At 32.9% G+C, this 15,985-nt stretch overlaps 1 protein-coding gene and 1 long non-coding RNA gene across 3 annotated transcripts; one reads left to right on the top strand and one right to left on the bottom strand.

The window, feature by feature from the left end:
• Positions 1–577: 577 nt before the first annotated feature.
• On the top strand, positions 578–5,716 carry LOC107936747 (homeobox-leucine zipper protein HDG2). Of its 2 annotated transcripts, none has more exons than XM_041088619.1 (14): positions 578–899; positions 1,031–1,203; positions 1,319–1,446; positions 2,087–2,310; positions 2,410–2,527; positions 2,621–2,809; positions 2,886–3,308; positions 3,414–3,515; positions 3,601–3,801; positions 3,870–4,044; positions 4,141–4,412; positions 4,503–4,598; positions 4,689–5,094; positions 5,264–5,716. In XM_041088619.1, exons 3-13 carry the CDS (start codon positions 1,342–1,344, stop codon positions 5,055–5,057), a joined length of 2,274 nt encoding a protein of 757 aa, XP_040944553.1. In that variant the 5' UTR covers positions 578–899; positions 1,031–1,203; positions 1,319–1,341; the 3' UTR covers positions 5,058–5,094; positions 5,264–5,716. The 2 variants fall into 2 exon arrangements, with proteins under 2 accessions (XP_040944553.1, XP_040944554.1); XM_041088620.1 differs by having other exon boundaries at positions 579–899; positions 2,034–2,310.
• A 2,063-nt stretch (positions 5,717–7,779) lies between these two features.
• LOC121214671 (uncharacterized) lies at positions 7,780–9,236 on the bottom strand. Its single transcript, XR_005910282.1, has 2 exons — positions 9,118–9,236; positions 7,780–7,960 (listed from the first exon to the last, which is right to left on the bottom strand). It is a non-coding gene; the product is annotated as an uncharacterized lncRNA (long non-coding RNA).
• Between the last annotated feature and the right edge of the window lie 6,749 nt (positions 9,237–15,985).

The raw sequence follows: 15,985 nt of genomic DNA, 5'->3' as shown, positions 1-15,985 counted from the left end.
TTCGACATTTTGGTTAAACTAATTTGTAAAAAAATAAGTTGTTTTCTTATTTAGATAAAGAAAAAAGTTTAACTACATAATAAATAGCAATTGATACATATATTATATAAATAAAAAATTAAACATCCAAGAATTTTTCGTGCAGAATCTTTAAATTTTATTTGTTGTGTGGATATAAAGTTAGAACATATATATTTCAGCATTAATGAATGTCATGATCCCTCAAAACATGCTGTGGAATCTAAATCGTGATTAAAAAGGAAAACTTGATGCCAACCTTTTCCCCTTCACCATTAATGAAAGAAAGAGATTTTCACATTCTGAAAAAGTGAGATAATAACATGGAAGTAAACCCATTTCGTAACAGAAGTTGAAGAGAGTAAGTAAATAAATCCAAAGGTAACAAAAAGAGATGAGAAAAAAGACCCCAAAATTATGAAGGTTATTGGTAGCCGTCATTCGTTGCACCATTACTGTGAAACTCTTCGGGGCGGGGGGGTGAATTGAATTGAAAAAAAAAATTAATCCTTTGAAGAGCCTCAAATTCTATCTCTTTCTCAATGTTTACAGCTTCCCTCCATTAAATGCAATTGCACCCTCTCAATACGCTTTGCATTAACTCTTTGGCAGCCACAATTTTCTCCATCTCTTCACTCTATCTTCTTCATCTTCATCTTCTTCTTCTTCTTCTCCTTTATCTTCTGCAACTTCATCTCCTTCGTATGTCACTTTGTTCCTACACCTACGCCCCTTAAAACCTACTTCTTATATATACCTTTATAGCTCATACGGTAAAGCCTGCTTTCGCAGGAAAACCATTAGCTACAGGTAACGAGGGCTGGAAGCAGATCCGTATCTCCTCCTTTCCCTGTGGCTTTTCGAGGGTTCTACTTTATTAGGTCTAAAATTTATATGCAACCAAGTTTTGCTACAGTGTTTCAGTCTCTTTTTTCAACCTTTATAAGCTCAAAATTCCCTTATGTTTTTCTTCATCTTACGTTATTTATTTATTTATTCTGAAATGATGCAGACATAGCCGACGAACGGAAAAGGAAAGAGAGTTGGTTTGGAGACTGACAAAGAAGGCATAGTTGGATTCTCCGTGATCTTGGTTGGAACGTTACATATGAGGGGAATTTTTCAAAATCGTCAACATTTCAACATTCTTCTTCTATAGATTCTCTCCTGCTCCTACATTGGCACGTAAGAATCAGATATTCTATAAGGATAAATATACTATAATATAAGCTGAAGGGACGAGAACCCTTTCAGCTGCTAAAAGGAAGAACACATTGATATATGAACAAACATTGGATAGGGCTTTTGGGATTCTGAAACATCATGCCAGCCGGAGTAATGATCCCGGCGAGAAACATGCCGTCGATGATCACCGGAAACGGGAGCGTTAGTGGTTATGGAACATCCTCAGGACTTACTCTTGGTCAGGTTAGAACTTAGAACACCATATTTTTCTCTCTCATCCATCGCCTACCGTTTCAAATCTCTGATTTCTAAGGGATTCTTCTTAGTCTTTGCAGTTGTCATTTTTTGTGCTTAATCTCTTCAGATTTCCCCCTTTTTCCATATTTTTTAACCTTAACAGATTAATGGGTATTTCCTCGTATTATCTTTTCTCCCCATTACAGTACTTGAAACAATAAATCTGTCTCTCCTTTTCCACTGTTTGGAACTCAAGAAAATGTGTTTTTCAAAGTGATTTTGGTCATATTTTGCTATTCCAAGCAAAATCCTTCTCGGTATTTGAGAAACGCGTAAACCCTTTCTTTTCCCATGAATCTAGCTCCCCTGATTCTTCCTCATTAGTCAAATTACTGCCAAAACATGCGTTTGTCGCATATAAATTTAGTCTACTTATCATATATAAATCCGCACACTCAAATCTACTTTGATTTTGCCTTTTGCTTACCATTTTTCCCCCTGAACTACCTTCGTTTTTTTTTTCCATATGTGGGAGATGGGATTTTTATTTTAGTTTTTTGAGCGGGATTTTCTTTTTGGATTATGAATGTTAGATTGAAAAACCATAAGGTTCGGACTCTTAAAGATCTGTTAGATAATGTTCCAGCAACCTAACAACATGATGGAAGGTCAACTCCACCCTCTTGAGATGACCCAAAACGCTTCTGAAAGTGAAATTGTTCGAATGAGAGACGAAGAATTTGACAGTACAAACAAATCTGGTAGCGAAAATCATGAATTAGGTGGCTCTGGAGACGATCAAGATCCTCGTCCCAACAAAAAGAAGCGTTATCATCGCCATACCCAGCATCAGATCCAAGAAATGGAGGCGTAAGCTAAAAACATTTTTAATTTAACTCGTTAATTTATTCAACAATATATGCTAAAAAGCTTCTTCTTTCTTTGAAAATTTTGTTCCTTGTTTTATAGATTTTTCAAAGAGTGTCCACACCCAGATGACAAGCAAAGGAAGGAGCTTGGGCGTGAGTTAGGGTTAGAACCGTTGCAAGTCAAATTCTGGTTCCAAAATAAGCGCACCCAAATGAAGGTATAACTATATTTATAGTAAAACGTCAATGGGAACTCAACCTTGTTAAGCTTTGCTCATTTTTGTTTAAACGTCAATGGTTTTCTTGTACAGACTCAGCATGAGCGTCACGAAAACACACAGCTGCGAACTGAGAACGAGAAGCTAAGGGCTGACAACATGAGATATAGGGAAGCTTTGAGCACTGCTTCATGCCCAAATTGTGGAGGTCCAACTGCTGTTGGACAAATGTCATTTGATGAACATCATCTCAGACTTGAGAATTCTCGATTAAGGGAAGAGGTATCCTATTATATTTTTACAACGTTCATAGTATTTGTTTTTGTAGTTTTCTAACGTTTGGATGGAAACAATGTAGATTGATCGTATATCAGCAATAGCTGCAAAGTATGTGGGCAAGCCAGTGGTGAACTTTCCTCTACTTTCATCTCCTGCGCCTCCTCGACCATTTGATTTCGGTTCACAACCTGTCACTGAGGAGATGTATGGTGTTGGGGATCTTCTCAGGTCTATTAGTGCACCTTCTGAGGCCGATAAGCCAATGATTATTGAGCTTGCGGTGGCAGCTATGGAGGAACTGGTTAGAATGGCTCAGATGGGGGAACCTTTATGGATGACCAGTCTTGATGGTACCACCTGTATGCTGAATGAAGAAGAATATATTAGGACTTTTCCTAGCGGAATTGGGCCAAAACCTACTGGCTTTAAATGCGAAGCTTCAAAAGAAACTACTGTTGTTATCATGAACCACATTAACCTTGTTGAGATTCTCATGGATGTGGTAAGCTTTTATAATCAATATATATACCCGAAAAATCGAACAAGCCTCTGCAAGCAAAAAAAAAAAAAAAGGCACTAATCTTTGGGATTTTGTTTTCAAACTCAGAACCAGTGGTCAACTCTGTTTTCGGGAATAGTTTCGAAGGCTTCAACTTTGGATGTTCTCTCAACAGGAGTAGCAGGGAATTATAATGGAGCCCTTCAAGTGGTAATGTGGAATTCTATGTTTACATCGATAAATTGTTTTGATGACTATACCGATTAAAATTTTTTTATGCTATTTATATCCTCAGATGACAGCTGAATTTCAAGTTCTTTCACCTCTTGTTCCCACTCGTGAGAGTTATTATGTAAGATACTGCAAACAGCATGCCGAGGGAACTTGGGCTGTGGTTGATGTTTCCTTGGATACTATACGCCCCAGTCCCACTGTGAGATGCAGAAGAAGACCATCTGGTTGCCTAATTCAAGAAATGCCCAATGGCTACTCAAAGGTAAACTACCCATTTTCAGATGCTTTAGTCTGCATATCGCATTTGTTTTACTCCATTATGAAATGTAGGTTACATGGGTTGAGCATGTAGAAGTGGACGATGGAGGTGTTCACAATCTGTACAAGCAACTGGTAAGCTCCGGCCATGCTTTCGGAGCAAGACGATGGGTTTCTACTTTAGATCGACAGTGTGAGAGGCTTGCAAGTTTAATGGCTTCTAACATTCCCACCGGCGATGTTGGGGGTATAATATATTAATATTACAACACTCCTCTTTTACCTTACATATGCTTTTTGGAATGTGATGCTTAAATTATGTTTGGACGATATATTTGCTTAGTGATAACAAATCAAGATGGGAGAAAGAGTATGCTGAAGCTAGCTGAGCGAATGGTAATCAGTTTCTGTGGAGGAGTTAGTGCCTCTACAGCACACACGTGGACGACATTATCGGGAACTGGGGCTGATGATGTAAGGGTGATGACCCGAAAGAGTGTAGATGATCCAGGTAGACCTCCAGGGATTGTGCTTAGTGCTGCAACGTCGTTTTGGCTCCCTGTTTCACCTAAGAGGGTTTTTGATTTCCTCAGAGATGAGCATTCTCGAAGTGAGGTTGTCCACTGAACTTTTCAACAACTCCATTTGCATTTACGTTAAATATTAGAAAACAAAACCATAAACTTGGTTTTCTCTTAAACACAGTGGGATATTCTGTCTAATGGCGGAGCTGTCCAAGAAATGGCACACATTGCTAATGGTCGGGATCCAGGCAATTGTGTTTCACTACTTAGAGTAAATGTAAGTGTGTACTGTTTACCAATGTAATAACCGATTAAATTACGAATTTAATGTAGTTGTTCATAACATGCATGAAATAAATTTGTATAGAGTGCAAATTCAAGCCAGAGCAACATGCTGATTTTACAAGAGAGTTGCACTGATCCAACAGCCTCTTTTGTGATCTATGCTCCTGTTGATATTGTTGCGATGAATGTTGTCCTAAATGGAGGGGACCCGGACTATGTTGCTCTTCTTCCCTCGGGTTTCGCAATACTGCCTGATGGAATGACTGTGACTGACGTAGGAATGGCTGATTCCGGCGGGTCTAGTGGATCTCTTCTAACTGTTGCATTTCAGATTTTGGTCGATTCTGTGCCGACGGCAAAACTTTCTCTCGGATCCGTTGCAACAGTAAACAATTTGATTGCATGCACCGTTGAAAGGATAAAGGCATCTCTGTCATGCGATAATGCATGAACTTACCACAGCTTTAAATCGTAGCTATCTTAGCTAGGTATGGTAACACAAACTTTTAAGCTTTTACAAACATTTTACCATCAAATGCCTTGTAGAAAAAAATTTGTTGATTGTTTTGTATAAGCAAATATAAACCTTTTTCTTTTCCATGGATTTGAATATTTTGATTATCTATCTAACATTTATATTGTGTTTTAATGATGCAGAGATTAACTTAAGCAGTAAGAAAGGGAAGGTAAATTAACATTAAGAACGATGGGGTTGAGGAATTCGATCTTGGAATTATAGAAAAGGAGGGGAGAAGTCAAGAACGCACCTTGCATGAGCCTCTTTGACATGTTGGACTTCTGTTTGGGAGCCAAGAAACTGACCTAAGCAAGTTCATCATTTGTTCAAGAGTTAGAGGTTCGGGAATTGACTTCCCCCAAGAAAAAAAAGTGAATGCAAAAACTTCATATATAGACCTTTATTGTAAAAGGGGGATTTTAACTTAATGTTTAGGGATTTAAATTTTTGTACAAGTAATTGGATTTCTAGTTCCCTTTTACCTTCTTCCCCTTCAATTGATTGCGTTTCTTGAATGAAAGTATTTTGAATGTTTGTATTACTGTTCGGGAAGATTAAAATTTTTATGGTCATCCTCAACAATGTTATCTTTATGTTTGACTTATATTCTTTTCCAAAGCTGCAGTATACCTTATTGATTATATTTTATCTTTTTAATTAATTGTTTTAAATTTTTTATATAATTAAGATATTCTTCATATTCATTTTAAGATGCCTCTTTTTTTTTGTTATTATTTTTAATATGCTTTCTCTCCCTAGGTGTTTTTATAATCTCTCCTTGCATACTTGTGGAATAACCTATTTAGAAAGTGATAATGTGACATGTCAACCAATGATATGATAATACATGGAAGCCTTATATTATAACACTTGGCAAGTATTAATGAAAAATGAATTAATAAAAAGTCTTTAAAATATATAAATTGTTATGAATGCTATTAAGGATGTTTAACCTTTCACCTTTCATATTTTTTAACCTTTTTAATCTTTTTATAACTCCTTTCCTATTTATGTATTAAAATATTAAGAGTCTAATCTCCCTCCAAATAGAGAGAAATATGCTACTTGTAAATATGATGAAAAATATAGAATGTAATAGAAATCCTCATATTTTCATATCTACATTTTATCTATTATTTTTTTTTATAATACGTTATTTAGCACGAATGCTTAAATTAATCCAAGAGCCTTACATTTTTCATTAGTCTGGATCAAGGTATGTAATACATTTTATCATGATATCCATTATGATAAAATTATTTATATTTATAATTTGCTTCATTTTTTTAGGGATTCCACTAATCCTGTAATTTGTTAAAAACTTCTAACATAGTCAAATTACTTGTAATTTATTTTATAACTAAATTGTTGTAATTATTTGAGTATTCTTTTTTCTATTATGTTATGCTTGAAAGTATTGTTAAGGGATTACTTATGTTTGCTTGAAAGTTTGTTAAGGAACTACTTATATTTATATTAAATTTATATTGTAGCTATATCATCAATGTCGAACCTTGGAAAACTTGACTTTGTGGCTCATGATATTACTAGAAAGAACTCTTTATCTTGGATGTTAGATACTGAAATTGTAACACCTCTAACCCTTATCCGTCGTCGGATTAGGGTTACGATGCATTACTAAATAAGATACAACTTTCAAACAATTCCGAATTTCATATAATCATAATTATATTTAAACAAACATGTCACAAAGCCATACAAGAAAATGTACATTAAAATCTTAAGTAAGAATTATGAATTATCACGTCGATTCAATAAAAATTCCTGAGTAATTAAATTCCTTATGTTCAACTGTTCACATCAATTTATATTCACACCTTGCCAGTTACCATGTACTCTATTCGACTAACCTATTTAAACTCATTTAAAAGACAAATATACATCATTATAAAAGAACAAAGCTTATGCCTGAACTCCTAATGAGCCATTTCCAAATAACCATGTTTCAATATCATCACCAGGCTAAGAAATACATGTTCGGTCATTATAACACATTACCTATAACATATTTATACTTTATTGACATTCATCAATTCGCATACTTATCAATTTAAATATGAACATCAAGCCGAATCATATAATCACTTATATTTTCAAACCAAACATATTTTAAAAGCACCACATGAATTTACGATATTTCTAAATACCTAATTATTACATAGCATAATTAAAATTCAACTAACATGTCAAAACTCATAATTAAATATCACCTTAATAATTCATTCGATTGCAAGCTCAATTCATGCTCCAATATAATCAATTTCAAATATAAAAATTATACACATGAAATATCCATTCAAAATCACATAAACTCAACTTAAACAAAATGATCATGGATAACTCATTTTTATTTTCTTTAAAAAAAAACAAACCGAACCTGTATAACCAAGATACACCCAAACATATTATCAATACAACCCGAATCAAGTTATCCTACACTTCCAAAATTTATAAACATGCAACTCAATTAATTACCAATTCCATACATTCCACTCATATTATATATATATCATCTCATTCACCATATTATCAACAAAACATAGCTACCGTATATTACATATAAATAAGCCATAGCCAAAATTATAAAATTAAACACTTAATCAAGAACCCATAAGACAAAAACCAAAACAAATACTAATGATTAAAGACAAGCCATTTTTCGCATGGCTATATACATACAAGTTCCAAAATCAATTATTTTATCCAGACTATACATGCCATAAGCTCAAATTTTAACTTAGTAAAATACCGAAGAAAACAGTCGATAGTGTGATAGGCTTGCTGATGATCCCGAGCTCGTAACACGATTCCAAAATCTATAAAACCGAGGTAAACAAAAATACACATAATAAGCTATTAAAGCTTAGTAAGTCATAAGCAGAAATTCATATATATATTTTTATATTAATACTTATTCCATCATTAAGTTAAAATAAACCAAAGATCCTAATATTTTGTATCATATAACGCTTTAAATAAAATCACATTAAATTTTCATATAAACAAACCATATGGCCAAATACACATAAATATTTAGCAAAGCCAAATATTCAATAAATCATTATGCCAAAATATGTTTATACTCAAATGGTTAACTCATACTCTATATTTCATTTGAAACTATTATCAATTTAAAGATAATCAACCTACCTTAACACTAATTAAGCAAATGGCTAACACATACCTGAATAATTTAGCTTTCTTAACACCTTTATTTGCTTTTACTATTGCTCACATAAGATTTATAGAACATAGAGCCTTGTATAAAACACCGGCATAAAGCCTGCTAGGCACAAAGCCTGATACATTTCATCGGCACAAAGCTTGCTAGACATAAAGTTTGAATTAATTCACCGGCATCAAGCCTGCTAGGCATTAAGCTTGAAAATCTCAAATACAAAGATGATCTTTCGTATAATTTACAACATTAAAATTCAGTTCAAAGAATTTGTAACCTATATTCGAGCCATACACATATGTATGTAAAATTCATAAATTAAATTCAGCTCAAGAACTTTATAACCTATATTTGAATCACATATGTATATAAAATTCGTACATTAATTTCAGCTCAAGAACTTTAAAATATATATATTCAAACCGTATGTGTATATATATATTTCATAATATTAAGTTCAACTCAAAGAACTTGTATCATACATTCAACTATATATATAATTCATAACTTTAAATTCAACTCATGAAATTAAATCTTACATTCGAACTACATATCCATGTAAATTCTACTATTAGTTTCATATCATTGAACTTAAAGCATACTTTAATTAATATACGTGTAATTTATACCATTACTTTTAACCTCCCAAAATCAATTTCTATGTTCGGTTTTCACATAGAAAAATCATCAAGTTTTATTCAATTTATATACTTTTAGTACCAGCTTACTAAATGTATGATAGATATATTTATATAAATTCCAATTTAATAACATTTAAATTGCAATTAGACTTACCTCGGATATCGACGAACACAGTCGACTACTCGACTACTTTTGACTTCCCCCGATCCAATTCCGTTTTCTTCGTTTCTCGATCTTAAATTAAGATTGTAAATTGGCCGAACCTAGCTTATGATTTTCTCTTTTTTTTTTCTTTAGTTTCCGTCATAAGAAGATGAAGAATAATGAATTATATTTTGATATAATTTAACATATATTAACATATTACTAGTTTGCTTATTTAACCTTTGTTTATAAATTTATATACCTTATAATACAAGGTCATTCTTGACCAATACCACCCACTTACTTAATAGTGGGCTAATAACCTATTAAGGACTCCATATTAAAAAGGCATTAGCAATTTAACACTTTACACATTAACTAGCCTTTTATTTTTTTACGCGATCAAGTCCTTTTTCTTTAATTAAGCACTCAAACCATAATATTAATTCACGAAACTTCCACACATGCAAATTCACACATAATAAACACAAAATAAAATACTAAAATATTTTTCAGACTCGGTTGTGTGGTCCTGAAACACTATTCTGATTAGAGTCAAAACCGGGTTGTTACACAAATACACTGAGATGCAAAAGGCCTTGGTGAAACTATTGATGAAGGAAATGAAGCATCTAGTCAAGATAAGACCAAAGCTATGATATTTTTTCACCATCACCTCCATGAGGGACTAAATCCTGAATATTTGACTGTTAAAGATCCACTTGTCTTTTGGAATAGTCTAAAAGAAAAATATGACCACTAGAAAATCGTAATACTTCCTAAAACTCGCTATGATTGGTTGCATTTGAGATTACAAGATTTTAAATCTGTGAGTGAATATAACTCGGATATATTTAGAATCACTTGTCAATTGAAATTATGTGGAGAAAACATAAATGATGAGGATATGTTAGAAAAAAACATACTCCACATTTCACGTAAATAATGTTATCTTGCAAACACAAAATCATGAAAAAGGTTTTAAGAAATATTCTAAGTTAATATCTTGTCTTTTTGTGGCTGAGCAAAATAATGAATTGTTAATGAAAAATCATGAGTCATGTCCAAGTGGCTCTACTCAATTCCCTGAAGCGAATGTGAATCATATAATTGAAAAGATAAAGGCCACACTAGTAGTCGTGGTCAAAGACATGGCCGTGGCCATGGTCGAGGACGTGAACATGAACGAGAATGAGGTGGTCATTTCAAGAATACCCACCAGAAGTGGGATCATAGAGATGGAAAGAATGAAAAAAATACAACTGGGAAAGTGGAAAGTTTGTGTTATCGTTGTGGAGGTAAAACCATTGGTCTCATACCTATCATACACCAAAGCATCTTGTGGAACTATATAAAAAATCATTGAATGATAAATGGAAGAAAATAGAGACAAATTTGTTTGTAAGAATGACAAAGATGATTATGACATCATTGGTACAACTAATTTAGAAGTTGTTGATTTCTTCATCACCCCTAAAGGGAATAATTGATCTTTTTTAATTTTATTTTTATAGTTTTAAAGAATAAATTTTATGCAAATTTGTTATGTTATTAACAATATGGTTATTATATGATTTAAACTATTTATGAAAATTTTATGTATTTTGAAAATCTATGTGACATTTATTTATTTTCTTTAAAGAATACGAATACCTCTCAAATTCATACAATGCAATAAATGGTGAAGACTTATGCTTAGCAGACAGTGCAACTATTCATACAATACGTAAGAATAAGAAATAATTTTCTCATTTGACAATGTAAAAAACTAGTGTGAGTACTATATCTGGTAGTACCAAAATCATAGAAGGCTCTAGAAGAGTAAATATATTGTTGCCTAGAAGAACTAAGTTTCAAATTAATGATGTGCTATAATCTCCTAAATCTCAAAGAAATTTGTTGAGTTTTAAAGATATTCGTCATAATGGATATCATATTGAGACAATAAATGAAGGGAATAATGAATATCTTCAAATTACGAGTATAATCCAAGGAAATAAAAATATTTTGGAGAATTTGTTCTAACTCTCCTTTGGTTTGTACTACATGAGAATTAGTAAAATTAAAGCACATACTATAATAAATCAGAAGTTTATTGATGACTCTATTATTTGGCATGACCGGTTAGGCCATCCTAGTTCAATTATGATGTGAAAAATTATTGACAATTCATGTAGACATCTATTGAAAAGTCAGTAGATTCTTTAAGCTAATAATTTTTCATGTGATGCTAGCTCTCAAGGTAAATTAATCATCCGGCCATCACCAGACAGGATAAATTATGAATATATCACTTTTCTAGAATGAATACAAGAAGATATATATGGACCAATACACCCTCAGTGCAGACCGTTTAGATATTTTATGGTTTTACTCAATGCTTTGACTAGATGGTTGCATGTATCCTTGGTATTAACTCGCAACCTTGATTTGCAAGGTTACTTGCTTAGTTGATCAAATTACGAGCACATTTTCCAGACTTCCTAAGCTTTTAATGATTTTTGTATGTCTATTAGAATAAATGTTGAACATCCTGTAGCACATGTTCATATACAAAACGGTATTGTTGAATCATTAATCAAACGTCTTCAATTGATTGTAAGACCATTACTTATGAAGTCAAAACGTCCAATTTCTACTTGGGGACATGCCATACTACATGCAGCATCACTAATTCAAGTTAGGCCAACAAGTTATCATAAGTTCTTCCCATTACGAATAATTTTTGGTCAGAGACCAAATATATCCTATCTGAGAATTTTTTGATGTGCTGTATATGTTCCGATTGCTCCACCACAAGCTCTAAGATGGGTCCTCAAAAGAGGTTAGGAATATATGTTGGATATGAATCCCCATTAATAATTAAATATCTTGAGCCATTAATGGGGAATTTATTTATGGCTCAATTTGCTAATTGTCATTTTAATGAGTTAGTTTTTCAAACATTAGGGTAGAAAATAAACAATTGAAAAAAAAAGATTGGAATGAATTATCATTTTCTCATCTTGATCATCGTACGCAACAATGTGAACTGGAGGTTCAAAGGATAATTCATTTACAAAATTTAGCAAATCAATTGCCAGACGCATTTACTGATCTAAAAATAGTGACAAAATCACATATACTAGCTGTAAATGCTCCAATCAAAATTGATGTCCCTAAAGGACGAACTCTAGTTGCTAGTGAGTCTAAAGCACGTTTGAAGCGTGGTAGACCAGTTGGTTCCAGAGATAAGAACTCTCGAAAAATAAAATGAGTAAAAATAGATGATGGTTAGATCGAGGAAGTAATAACTTTAAAAGGATCTCCAGAAAATATTTTAGACATGACTAAAGTTTAAGAAAAATCTCAAGTACCTGATAATGAAGATATTTCAACAAATTATGTCATGTCAAGAGTTAAGTGGATCTGAAATCAAATTGACGCCGATGACATATTTGCATGCAATGTAGCATTAGATATTTTGAATGACAATGTAGATTATGAACCAATGTCAAATGAAGAATGTAGACAAAGAGATGATTGGTCAAAATGGAAAGAAGCAATTGAGGCAAAGTTAAAATCTCTTGTGAAGAGAGGTATATTTGGACATGTAGTTCGTACACCTGAAGGTGAAAAACCTGTGGGATATAAATGGGTTTTTGTGAGAAAGAGAAATGAAAATAAGAAATTGTGAGATATAAAGCTCGCTTTGTTGCACAAGGATTTTCACAAAGACCTGGTATTAATTATAAAAAAGGCATACTCTCCTGTGGTGGATGTAACTACTTTTAGGTTATTAATTAGTCTGGCAATAAGAGAAGAACTTGATTTACACCTAATAGATGTAGTTACAACCAATTTATATGACCCACTTGATAATAACATTTACATGAAACTCCCAGAAGGTTTTAAACTGCCAGAAGCAACATATTCATGTTCTTGAGAACATTATTCAATAAAATTAAATAGACCCCTTTATGGATTGAAACAATCTGGGAGCATGTGGTATAATCGCCTTAGTGAGTACTTATTGAGGAAAGGCTATAATAATGATCCCATTTTCCCATGCATTTTTATAAAGAGGTTTGGATCAGGATTTGTTATAATATTTGTGTATGTTGATGATTTAAATATCATTGGGACTCATAAAGAGATTTTAGTGACAATGGAGTGCTTAAAGAAAGAATTTGAAATGAAAGACCTCGTAAAGACAAGATTTTGTCTAGGGTTACAAATTGAGCACCTAAAGAATGGAACCCTTGTGTATCAAACAACATATATAGAAAAAGCGCTAAGAAGATTTTATATGCATAACACACATCCGTTGAGCACCCCAATGGTTGTTAGGTCACTTGATGTAAATAAAGACCCTTTCCGTACTTGGGAAAATAATGAAGATGTTCTTGGTCTTGAAGTACCATATTTAAGTGCTATTGGTGCATTGGTGTATCTTGCTAGTCATACACGACATGATATATCATTTTATGTCAACTTATGAGCAAGATTTAGCTATTGTCCAACCCAAAGACATTGAAATGTGGTTAAGCATATTTTTCGTTATCTTCAAGGTACAAGAGATATGAGTTTATTTGTCCCTAACCTACCCAAAATAGGATTGGTTGGTTTTGCAGATGCAGGGTACTTATCTGATCCTCACAATACTCGATCACAAACTGGTTATGTTTTCACATATGGTGGTACTGCAATTTCTTGGCGTTCTATGAAACAAACAATTGCTACTACTTCTTCTAATCATGCTGAGATTTAGGCAATCTATGAGGCTAGTCGTGAATGTGTGTGGCTAAGGTCTGTAATTCATCACATATGAAAATATTGTGGTTTATGCTCTGAAAAAGAAGCTCTAACAGTCTTATATGAAGATAATATAGCTTGCATTGCACAACTTAAGGATATATTAAGGGTGATAAAACAAAACATATATCACCAAAATTTTTCTTCACTCATGATCTACAAAAGAATGGAGATATAAATGTTCAACAGATTCTTTCAAGTGAGAATTTGATAGATCTTTTTACTAAGGCGCTCCCTACTGCTACATTTGAGAAGTTAATTTTCAACATTAGATTGTGTTGTTTCAAAGATCTTAAATGATGCTTACATGAGAGGGAGTAAATTCGCACTACATTTTCTTTTAAGGTTGTGACATGCTGTGTATCAATGGATTACTTACTCTTTTTTCCTTCACTAGGTTTTTGTCCCACAGGGTTTTTCCTAGTAAAGTTTTTAAGGAGACATATCCTTTATACAATGAACATCCAAGGGAGGGTGTTATGAATGTTATTAAGTGGATGTTTAACCTTTCACCTTTCATATCCCTTAACCTTCCGCCTTTCATCTTCCTTAAACCTTTCATCTTCTTGTAACTCTTTTCCTATTTATGCATTAGAATATGAAGAGTCTAATGTCTAATCTCCCTATATATAGAGAGAGAAGTATGCTACTTGTAAATATGATGAAAAATATAGAATGCAATAGGAATCTTCATAATCTTATATCCATCTTTTATTTATTATTTATTATTTATAATATAAATCTATTAAAAAAGAAATTATAAAAATTCTTTCATATCTAGAATGTATTAGACAATTGGATGTTTAGATTCAAATGAATTTGAATATTCTTGTGTCCATATTCATTTCATATGTACTTTTTAATAATTTTATATATTTTTAAATTTTTATAAAAATTATATTGTACCAATTTGAAAATATATAAAATCAAATACTAACAAATCAATACTCTACGATACTTTAAGAAATTAAAAAAATAATGCCATAACAATATATAAATAGTAACAACTAAAAAGGTTTGCTTAAATGTTTCTCTCAAAACTCATGATAATTTATTAAAATCAAGAAAAAATTTTCAACCAAAATCATTAAAAATCTAAAAAAATTGAAACTATGTTGAAATTATTAAATATATCAACACCAGAACACCAACACGTGGTCATTTGTTGACCAAGTTTATCTCCATATTTTCTTTGTTTATTTATTAGCTATTTTTGGTTACTTAGTTGTTTGGTTGTTACCAAATTTTTAGTGGATTTGTTTTTCCTATAAATAGGTCTTTGCTAAGCCTATAAATATGCAGTCATTTCATTGAATAATATTATCATCCCTTTGCAGTCTTATTCTTCTTATGAGTTATATGTTCTTTCTTTTTGTCGTTTGTCAACTATTAGTTCTACAATCTGGTATCCGAGCTAGGTTCTCCTGGGCGCTGTCAGGATGGGCGATCTTCAAGTGGTTGGTGGAATCAAGAAACTCAACAACCAAAATACAATTCTTGGTCTACATGCATGATGTCGTACTTGCAAGGTCAAGACTTGTGGGAAGTAGTAAATGGAAATGAGGTTATGTCGCCAGAAGCAGAAGACACGAATAGTGTCTTACGGAAGTGGAGAATCAAACTGGGTAAAGCGATGTTCGCCTTAAAGACCATAGTCGAAGAAGATGTGCTAGAGCATATACGTAATGCCAAAACTTTGAAGGAAAATTGGGATACGTTAGCCAAACTGTTTTCAAAGAAGAATGATACAGAGCTCCAACTCTTAGAAAGTGAGTTACTGTCGGTGTCACAACGCGACATGACGGTCTCACAATATTTTCATAAAGTAAAGACGCTATGCCGGGAGATTTTTTAGTTGGATCCGGAGGCTCCTATTGGTGATACTAGGATGAAGCAAATCATCATTCATGGTTTGAAGTCAGAATTCAAGAGTTTCGTTGCTGTCATACAAGGATGGCAAACTCAGCTGTCGCTTGTAGGATTCGAAAATTTGCTAGCTGGTCAATAAGCCTTAGCTAAGCAAATGAGAGGAGTCTCGTTGAAGAAGGAAGAAGAGGCACTCTATGCCAATAGAAGCAGGTGG

Source organism: Gossypium hirsutum, chromosome D02, assembly GCF_007990345.1.
Source record: "Gossypium hirsutum isolate 1008001.06 chromosome D02, Gossypium_hirsutum_v2.1, whole genome shotgun sequence".
Classification (NCBI taxonomy): domain Eukaryota; kingdom Viridiplantae; phylum Streptophyta; class Magnoliopsida; order Malvales; family Malvaceae; genus Gossypium; species Gossypium hirsutum.
Note: the sequence above shows the minus strand (reverse complement) of the source record. Positions and strands in the feature narration are given on the sequence as shown.

What these genes read in the sequence shown, in the direction of transcription:
- LOC107936747 (XM_041088619.1), top strand. Translation starts at nt 1,342, where the DNA reads ATGCCAGCCGGAGTAATGATCCCGGCGAGAAACATGCCGTCGATGATC. An exon ending in TTGAGATTCTCATGGATGTG is followed by an intron (nt 3,309 to 3,413) that starts GTAAGCTTTTAT and finishes TTTCAAACTCAG; the next exon opens with AACCAGTGGTCAACTCTGTT. An exon ending in TTTCACTACTTAGAGTAAAT is followed by an intron (nt 4,599 to 4,688) that starts GTAAGTGTGTAC and finishes AAATTTGTATAG; the next exon opens with AGTGCAAATTCAAGCCAGAG.